Below are 9797 nucleotides of genomic sequence, written 5' to 3' on the forward strand. Positions count from 1 at the left end.
CAAGTATTTTTATTGGGGATTGTTTTGTGTGGCAACTTCTTATATTTATATGTGCCATTCAGTGTTCAGGAAGAGCTCCCAAAATATTCCTCCCACCAAGAAAATAATTTACCCTGCTCAAACACTGCACTTCTTACACTGGTGAAGTCTCAAGACACAAAGTATGAAGGAAACAATTTACTGACTTGTGTGGCACAAAAGTTTGCCTCCTGTTTCAGCACTTCAGTCTAACTAGATACTTTAAACTGGCTGAATTATGATCTGCTGTTCTTGTTTAACTTGAGGGCGATGGAAATACACGACCACGTATTTTCTTCAGGTTGTGGATTTGTTACTGAACAAAAGACAACTGGATTGATTTTTCAACTGACAAGAAGCAAGAATGAAATCTAAGACAAGGAATCTCAAAGAAGAAGACAGATTTCCACCTTTGGGTGAAGAAGGCAATCAATAGCATGCCTTTACATGCTACAACTTTTGAGTGACTGAAAGACAGCAGATCATTTTCCTCTCCTTTTGTCCCCAGCTGCTCAGCCTGCCTTAATTAGCTACTGCTTTGAATGCAGTTCCCTCTCCTTTCCACACATGCTGCCAAAGACCTCAGCTGAGAAAAAAAATTGCAGAAAATCATCTCCCTCTCATCAGTGATTCATATGCTCGTGAATTTATGCCCTGCTCAGCTGCCTATCCCAGACCCCACTCAGTTCTTTGCATTTTAGTCAAATGCCTCAATCAAATGCCCTTTAAGCTCCTGTGTGGCTCTGTGCCAAAGATAAAAATGTATTTCCTCTATCTACCACCCAAGCTTGCTTCCATTTTTACTTTTTTCCTTGCTACTGTGTTGCTATCTTCCATTTGTTGTACTCTGATCACTTAGGGCTGGTCTCAAAAAAGCTCCCTCTTTTTTTATACCAAAGCTTTTCTCTCTCCTTTCCTAAATGGAATCTGTCTGCATAACCTCCTCCTAATTCTCCCTTATGTGTTACAGGAAATTATCTGGACTCCGAGATTTACAATCCAGCCTCTACCATTGCCTTCTCCATGAAAGGTAACTAAAATTAACTAGCAAGAAACACAATCCTACAGCAGCCAGTTGAGATTTTTCAAACAGGACAGAAGATAAGGCTGAAGCCTAAAAAAGAACAACTCTGAACTCTCATTTCTTCACCATAAAATTAGCTCATAATTAAGAGACTCTTGTTTCTTCACAACTTCCTGGTCTCATTTTAAATTTCTGCAGCTAATGCTATTCCAGTTTTTCCTGGTTGGACATTTTCTTGAGAATTGTGTCTTTTCCAATGTGGGTTTGTGATTGTACCGTACTTGGAAATCCTGTATATGAGGAGCCCAGAGCGCTGTAAAACATTTTGACAGATTGTTCTTGAAATCAAAACGTTTCACCTGAAGGGCATAGTTTGCTTGGGTGGAAAATAACAGCTCATTTTCTTATGCAAAACAACTCTGTGGTATACTGGAGACACACAGAGTTATTCACATGGAAAAATATCAATTATTTTGTGAGTTGCCCATGCTGTGCAGTGCTGTGGAAAGGCGGGCATTTACATAGTGCTGTGATTAAGGTGTATTTGCATCCCCCTGTGACAGGCGTTTCCACGTCCTTAGGATGCCAGCAGTGCTTGGATCGTGTTGGCTTCTCCCAGCATAAGGGATGCACTCAAGTCCCTGTGGGCTTCGATTGCTCAGGGCAGCAGAACGGTGACTTTTTGTTCTGCTGAGGGGACAGCACCACCCAAGCAAATCTTGGCATGGAATGGAATTAACAGAGGCCAGGTGCTGAAGAGCCTTAACACACTGAACCTGATCCAGGAAACACCAACACATCCACTGGAGAATGTGAGCTCTTCTCACTTTGTGCTCAGGTGAGTACAAGGCAGCCCTTTTAGGAACGTACATAAAAGGAAATTATTTCTTCCATTAATAAACCAATGATTTGAACATGTACTGTTGCTTTAGACTGTCTGTTGTGATTAGTATCTAGGTCAGAGGAACAAACAATGACAGGCCTCACGCCCCTCAACAGCCAATAGCTTTTCATAAAGGAAGATAACTCAGCAAAACTAATGCCTAAAGATAGTTAAAGAATAAAAGCTGAGCATCAGTAAAAGTCAAGCTGCGAGCCTAAAAGTTCTGAAGATTTAAATATTTAATAAATCAGTGGTCATTGGCAAAGTTGGGAATGTTTAGTCAGATCCACATTCCCTTTCCTACAGTTCCAGCTCTCCTGTGTCATCAAAGGCAGAGGACTCAAAAATCCATAGCCCAGTCCTGAGAGTTACTGAAATGTTAAGCCAGAAGCCTGACAGATAAAGTGAAAAATACCCTGCAATTAGCTGAGCAGGTAAGGGCCTGAGTGACTCTGCAAGTCCAGTCCCAGCTGTGAGTGAACTGAAGCTGCAGGGGTGTGTGTCAGCTGGGTCCAGCAGTGTCAGCCGGGCCCAGATTCACAAAAGTTTAGCACTAATTCTACATGCAATTTCCAGCCCATCTCTACTACATATTCATATTTCCTTTTGTTTGATACTGTTTATTATGAATAGCCAATACACTTGCACAAGCAGCTGATGCATTTGTTTTAATACTGAGATCACTTTTCTCCTTACGACATTTCAGCGAAATATCAGAGTTTCTCTCCAGACGCTATTAAGTTTCAAGCAGAGGAAGCACAGAGAAATACAACCAGCTGGTTTCTAGGGGAGGAAGTGGCTGTGCCTACCTTTGGTTAGCAAATTTATTGTTATTGCCCCAGAACAAATATCACAACAACTCTGTTACCTGCTGTGTACCTGAAATATTTTCAGCTTGCATAGACTGAGCAGTCACTGACAGAATGTTGTGCAGTGGTGAGAATCCCTCATAGCTTCTTTGTGGTTTTGTGAATTGTGAGCAATACCCCATAAAATGCAAAAGCATCCATCCAGTCACTGTGTGTGCTAGAATATTCCTGTTTTTTAGCATAGTTCTGTGGCTGCTAAGACTGACTTGAAAAATATCCACCAGCCCTGAAAATCTTTAAGAGACGTTCGTGTCTGCATCACTCAGACATCAGGCTATTAGAACAGAAATTTAAAAAATGCATGTGTGGCCCCTATTTGGGATTTTGTTTTGAAATAAATGTATATCACCTGATGATATTGAGGAAAAAATAGGCCCAGATCCTGCAACCCTCCCTCTCATAGCCAAATTAAGTTAATTTACCATCACAGTTCTAAGGTGGGTAAATAGTAGAACCTCTGGGATTAGACATGGGGAAATTAATAGAACCAGCCAAGAATTACGAGTTGCCTAATTTGGTGTCACTTCTGTCCTCACAACTGCACTGACTTTTCTGGCATGACACTTAGAAAATTCAGGTTGTAGCTATTTACACTCTTCCAGGCCAGGAGCTCTCAGAGAAATACTGGTTGGATTTTGTATTATGTTTATTCCCTTTTACCAAAGCTCAAGCCTGGGTCTGAATCAGGCCCAAAGGATCTGATGTAAATGCAGATGCTGAGGTTAGTCTCACTAGCAGAATGCACGAAAGGCTTTTGGTCCTGTCTGGCACAGAGTATGTACTCTGGAAATAAGAGAAAGGAACCAATTAAGCAAAGTAAGAATCACAGCAGAAAATCAGGATGTTAATTAACATTTCTGTTCTTCTGCTATAATGTTTAGAAGCAAGAAGATGCAAAGATAAGGAATTACAGAAAGGATTTGTATTTTGCTGCCAGGAATCTTTTTTAGTAATACGTGGGACTAAAAGGGTTATCTTGGGTCATCATTTCTAGTTTTCTGCTAATAAAGACAACAATTTAAAATAATCTCATAAATATGTGAAGCTCTATCTCCAAAGTACAGAGGAATAGAGAAAGCAAAAAATTCTACTGGGAGACTGTAAAAAACAACATTTTGTGAAGCCTTGTTCTGGTTTTCAGCCTGAATTTGTTTGCTGGCTGTTTATATACATTTTTTCTATAACCATTATGCTAAAATAATTATTTTTTCTCACCGGGTTACCTCTGTGTATACAGAGGACAATCATAGCTCCTCTCTGCTTTCATCTTAGAGACAAACTGGTCTTTTATTCTTCTCCTGCAAGACAGTTCAGTTCTCCTGCTCGTCCCAGTAATGCACCTCTCCAGATCTATTTCCATCTGATTTCATCTTTCTGGAGCACAATTGACCAGATTCACTGGTTTTTTGTCCCATGCGAAGTTCATCAGATAGATTGGCCTGAAACTTCTTTTACAGATCTACAAAAGGTAAGGATAAGGAATAACCTCTTACCATTGCTAAGGGTGAAACATGGCATGTGGTGCTTGGGTTTTTATTTCTGACCTCAGAAGATAGACATGGCTAAAATAAGAAAGATGTTCTCAGGCAGGCAGGAGGCAGCTTTGTCTGTGACTGTACTATAGAGAAAAATCAAACAGGACCTATACTCCTAAGACTGCTCTACTAGGTGTAAAATATTTTAACCGAGAAGACAAAAATCCCTTGGTCTGCAAGATGGGATCCCTGTTCCTGAACCACTGGAATTTTATGTCAAGTGGAGACACTGAGAACCAGGAATCTGGGTAGTGTGAGTAAAGGATTTGGCCTCAGGACGAGATTTGGAAGGAGTCAAGAAATCAATCAGTAAAGCCTGCTTGCTCAGGAGAGTGAGGGACAGCAAGGGTTACACAGAGGAAGCAAAGAGCTGGGGATGTAAGAACAATTATCAAGAGACGAGACAAATAAAATAGACTTGCACCTGACTACAATCCCTTTTCTGGCAGTTCTAGAGAGCAACAAGGTCCCCTCTGGGGCTTTTCTGCAGGCTAAACACTCCCAGCTCCCTCAGGTGCTTCTCACCAGACCTGTGCTCCAGCCCCTTCACCACCTGTTGCCCTTCTCTGGACTTGCTCCACCACCCGTGACCTGAACATTCCTGGGCAGGAATGTGCTGCCATTGGCCCCAGTCCCTTTGTGTTATGACCACTGTTAGGTGTGAATGGCACTGTTAAAAAATATGCCATGTTTTTGAAAGAAATCATTTTAAAGAAGATGTTGAAAACATTTTGCCAGTGTGCGTTGTCCTGTTTGGTTATTCATGTGCTAACTGTATTGTTCCTGCTGTCATGTTACCTTCAGCTTGAAGATCAGTCAGAAAAAGAAACTGCCTTCCCTGTGACAGTCAGACAAACCCACAGTGGAACAAAAAATGCCTGTGAAGTAAGTTGCTGTTTATGGCTATTTTAATCGTAGGAGATTTATGTGACGGGATGACCATGTTTGAATAATCCGCACAGCTTTATTTTCCTTCCCCCTTTGAAAGGGACGTGACCATTTTGATCCCTTGTTGTCAATTCTGCTTGCCATTCCCATTAAAGTAAGTCCCACATGGTCAGTGAGATCATGGCTCTGAGTGGTGAGTAAATATTAAAACAACTAATATTGTCCATAAGAACAAGAAGCAGAACTGTCTGGTTTATCCTGGTCCTTCGTTTTGATTTTTTGCTTGACAAGAAAGCAAGTAAACATCTAATAAAAATCTTGAAAATTTGTTATATATTTGATAAAAGTTTCTTACTGTTGCTAAAAAAACCTGTCTGCTGATTAATTCCATCATCACATGATGTCTTACAAAGTACAACATAATGCTATGTTTAGTTTTAATTTGTGTTTTCACAGACTTACTATATTTGCACTCCAGTTTCCCTCATGTATGTGTTTATATATAAATATGCACAGTTTTTTCCTGCTTAAATATTATTTTTGCACGCTGGATACAAGTAAATTGAGAGCTACAAAAAAGCTTGCTTAAGGTGTTGCTGCCACTATCCCTCGTAATAATTATAACTACAGCCACGTAATATCCTGACACTGTCATATAATCTCTTCATAAATTTGCAATAAGAAAATACCATTTCTGGTGATGCTGAGAAGTGGTGGTGGAACACAGCTCTCAAACTAACCTGCATAATTCAGAGAGCAGGGTTTTGACAGCTGAGCTCTCACAGCCCCCTTAGGAACATCAAATATTTTTTACAGAATTCGAGCATGCTTGGGATTTTTTTGTGCTGAGTTTTTTTTTTTTAAGAAAACTGTCAGTATTATAGAGAACAAAGTGTTTGCCCTCATGTCTAGCAGAAGCCTACAGCAAGCTGCAGAGGAAGAGCCAAAACTATGAAATTACTCAATTATTTATACCACTGAGAAGCTGGTATGAGGCCCATGTTTCCTACTAGTGTTAGCTTGATAACATTTTAGACAATTCCAGTCATTCCAAGCAAAAAGTGTCATACAAATTAATGCTTAATCCTTTGGAACTCGAGAAGAAATTCAGCATAAGCTCTAGAACTTTCCTATCTCTCCTATGCTTTATTAGAGCTCCAGCAGCTTCAAGCATTATGAGTATTTCCAGGATGAATAATCAAGTCAGCAGTGTCAAATATTTCTGGTTTTCAGTGTGTAGGGTAGGATGACTGGCTCCCCCTGCTCTCCCTAGCAGCCAGCCACACCATAGGCTCTCAGCCACCACAGGCTGCACAGGGCAAAGATCACAATGCTATTTTCAAGAGTAGATGTTGTTTCCACAGGTCAGATGCTGGGGAAACCATGGCCTGGTCCGAGTCTGTGGATACAGTACTAGCCAATAAAGGTAGGAAGTGATGGGAAAATAGATGTGTTTTTAAAGCGTGTGTCATCCGTTTGCAAACATTTCTGCCAGGTTTTCGTGCTGCTCTCCAGTTCTGCTCCCCATGTGCACTGAACCAACCAGAGCTGCTGTCCTGAAAGGTTTGTCCAAGCTGCAAACACAATATACCTCTAGCCAGAGCTCACAGGCAGGCAGAAATGCTCTGAAATAGATTTTATTAAGGTAACTGCTAAATTCCCTTCAATAGTTTCATTTTTCATATACTTTTACATAAAAAACCGACAAATGTTTTCTTAGGTATTCCTGTTCCAAAGAAATATGCATGCTGTGCAGTGACTTCCAGTCAAACAAAAAATGACATATCTGAAGTCACTTCTCCCAGAAATGTCATTTCTACAGACCTGACACCACAAACCACAGGCAATTTGGAGATTTCCTTGCCCCTGCCCCATTTCCTTGCAGTAACACTGTGGCCTGGATGCTGGGGTGCCTCCACACTGTTCCTGGATAGAATTAACTTGATTAACACAATTAAATTTGGGTACTGTCATCTTTCTTTTCTCAGAACTTGTGATTTGGGTTAATTTTAAAACAGGTTTTTTTCCAAACAAACCTTTGTCTCATTTTTTCCCCTTCAAAGTGAAAAAAAATTAAAAAGAGGAACAAAGAAGTAACAACGAGTCCATCTTTTATCCAAGTCTTAATATTTCCTTGCAGGGAGATGGAAGCACCATTTAGGCAGGGAAACTCAGCTGTGTGGGGAGCACACCAGCACAGTGTGACCTACATTTCTGCTTGCTTCTTAACCCAGAGGTCAGCCTCAAATCTCTGATTTCCTGGCCACTACAAATCCTCTTGAAGACCAAAACCTCCAGGATCCCCTTTTAACAAAGTGCTAAAGAGACCAAACCACAGCAGGCAGCTGTTGGGAGCAATCCTTGGTCAGCAACTCATCGAAAAACTCTCTTAGTCCCCTTATCAGTGCTATAATTTTAGCTCCTTTTTATTTCCCCTGCAGCAGCTTCTCAAACCTGGCTGCTGGCTGACATGCAAAACAGTGGCAGATACATGGGTTACACTGTATATACCCAGCAGAAATATAAATGTACACATACACACGTGTATAAATTGCACTGGTCTTGAATTCTCCTCCACCCACTATCTCACACATTTCCCCCAGAGGGCCTGGCAGCTTTTCGGACATTTTTGAAGTCAGAGTTCAGTGAAGAGAATGTGGAGTTCTGGCTGGCCTGTGAGGACTTCAAGAAAACCAAGTCCACCAGCAAGATTGCCTCAAAAGCCCGAAAGATTTATTCTGACTTCATACAAGCTGATGCTCCAAAGGAGGTAAAGAGTTTTTTCTCTATGTGCTTTGGGTACTGAGGATAGGGATGAAGTGGAAAGTTCAGATCCAGACCTCAAGGAATGACAGAAAATACAATTCCACCTGGCTGTACCTCCCATTCTCATGTTCATTATTTACCAGGTAGGAAACATTTTGTGGAACTGTGGAGCGAAGACGTTATGGTTTGCACTCTCCATTCTTCACACTGGGAATAAGTTTACCTCACCTTCTGAAATTTCTACCTGAAGTTTTAAGGAAATTTATATTCAATATAATTTGTTTTCTCTAACCATTTTTCATAATGCAGTAAGCACCATTTCCACTGTATTTCAGGTACCAGAGTATTGGTAGGTTTATGATTGCATTTGTTCTTTTGTATAGGTATTTTTGACATGATAAGAATGCAAAAATTTCCATCACAGAATTCAATTTTATCATTATTTCAAAAAGGCTTCCTGTGAAAGAACAAATTGTTTATTAATCTTGATTCATTTTCTGCACCTCAAACTTTTACACTGATGTTTTTGCCTTTGCTAGCAAGAGTGCTTTAGATGTCCCCATGTCTTACACATGATTGAAATCTATTTTATTATTGTTAAGAATCAAAAAATCCTTACAAAATACATAAGGCCAAAATCTAAAATGATGCTGAGTACCTTCACTTTTAATTTACTCTTTGATAATCAGTACTTCCTAAGATTTGGTTTGGCAGAAAGATGAGATATCAAAAGCAAGTTTTTACCTTCTCTTTTTCAGTGATGCCATCTTTTTAAGAGCCAAATAAAATGAAGAATTCAGTCTGCTAGAAAAGGAAGGGACGAGCTTCCTGTTTATTTGCATCAGTCAGGTTATTTGGGAGGAAATTCAAATGCAGACTGTGTCCTGTGCACAAACAGACCACAGCTTTCCAAGCAAACTGACGCTGGTTTCATGCTCCTTTCTGCCTACAGATCAATATTGATTTCCATACCAAAAACGACATCTCTGAGAACATCTCTGAGCCCACCCTCAGCTGCTTTGATGCTGCTCAGAGGTCAATCTACAGCCTCATGGCAAAGGACTCTTTCCCCAGGTTTCTGAGGTCAGAAGTGTACAAGGAACTGGTAAAGAAGCACCAGGACAGAAATCAGAAGAGATGGCTTCCATTTCTGTGAGGAAAAAACCTGAGGCTTTATGAGTTGATAATGTCTCCCATTGCAATTCAGTACAGATAATTATTAATTATTAAAGTGATTGCAGAAGCCACATTCAAGAATCACCTGAGAGAGCTTGTTTTTAAGCACAAAATGCACATGATACTTTCTAATAGCAGCAGAGCGATAGTCAGGTAGCAGGATGGAATATGCTAGGCACTTGTGCTACCTTCCTAATAAAAAAGTTTGCCATTGTCATTTTTTTGCAGTGTTTGCTTCCTTTTTCAAAGAGATTTGACATTTTTAAGCAGAATGTTTTGGTTTTCTTGTTTGCTGTTGATTCCTCTTTAGACGTATGGCCTCAAAAATAAATCCCTTTCAGGCGCCTTGAATACATTTACTCTTGCATTTATCATTTTATTTGTAGCTTGCAGAAAATTTTAAATCCTCTTTTAAACATGTTATATACTAATTCAAAACAGCAGAAGTAGAAATATGGTCGGTAACACGCTATGATAATATTTAATAAATAGGCAGCTGCTTCCTAACAAATGTTCTTGGCATTCAGAGCAAATTAATGTTTCATAATACAGCTGTCTTCAATTTTCCTTGTGTTAATTTAATTTTTTTGTTGAAAAGTCTCAATTATTAATTGCCTAGGCATTTTGTCAAAAACCCA

At 39.9% G+C, this 9797-nt stretch overlaps 1 protein-coding gene across 1 annotated transcript; it reads left to right on the plus strand.

Annotated features, from left to right (window-relative positions):
• Positions 1 to 316: 316 nt before the first annotated feature.
• RGS21 (regulator of G protein signaling 21) lies at positions 317 to 9512 on the plus strand. The gene is made up of 7 exons (XM_032118650.1): positions 317 to 1048; positions 1606 to 1880; positions 4067 to 4262; positions 5134 to 5214; positions 6567 to 6643; positions 7821 to 7987; positions 8936 to 9512. The coding sequence occupies exons 4-7, from the start codon at positions 5204 to 5206 to the stop codon at positions 9137 to 9139; spliced, it is 459 nt and encodes a 152-aa protein (XP_031974541.1). The 5' UTR covers positions 317 to 1048; positions 1606 to 1880; positions 4067 to 4262; positions 5134 to 5203; the 3' UTR covers positions 9140 to 9512.
• The last annotated feature ends 285 nt before the right edge of the window (positions 9513 to 9797 follow it).

The sequence above is a fragment of the Corvus moneduloides genome, chromosome 9 (genome assembly GCF_009650955.1).
Source record: "Corvus moneduloides isolate bCorMon1 chromosome 9, bCorMon1.pri, whole genome shotgun sequence".
NCBI classification, from domain to species: Eukaryota; Metazoa; Chordata; class Aves; order Passeriformes; family Corvidae; genus Corvus; species Corvus moneduloides.

What these genes read in the sequence shown, in the direction of transcription:
- RGS21 (XM_032118650.1), top strand. An exon ending in TACAGTACTAGCCAATAAAG is followed by an intron (nt 6,644 to 7,820) that starts GTAGGAAGTGAT and finishes CATTTCCCCCAG; the next exon opens with AGGGCCTGGCAGCTTTTCGG. An exon ending in AAGCTGATGCTCCAAAGGAG is followed by an intron (nt 7,988 to 8,935) that starts GTAAAGAGTTTT and finishes TTCTGCCTACAG; the next exon opens with ATCAATATTGATTTCCATAC.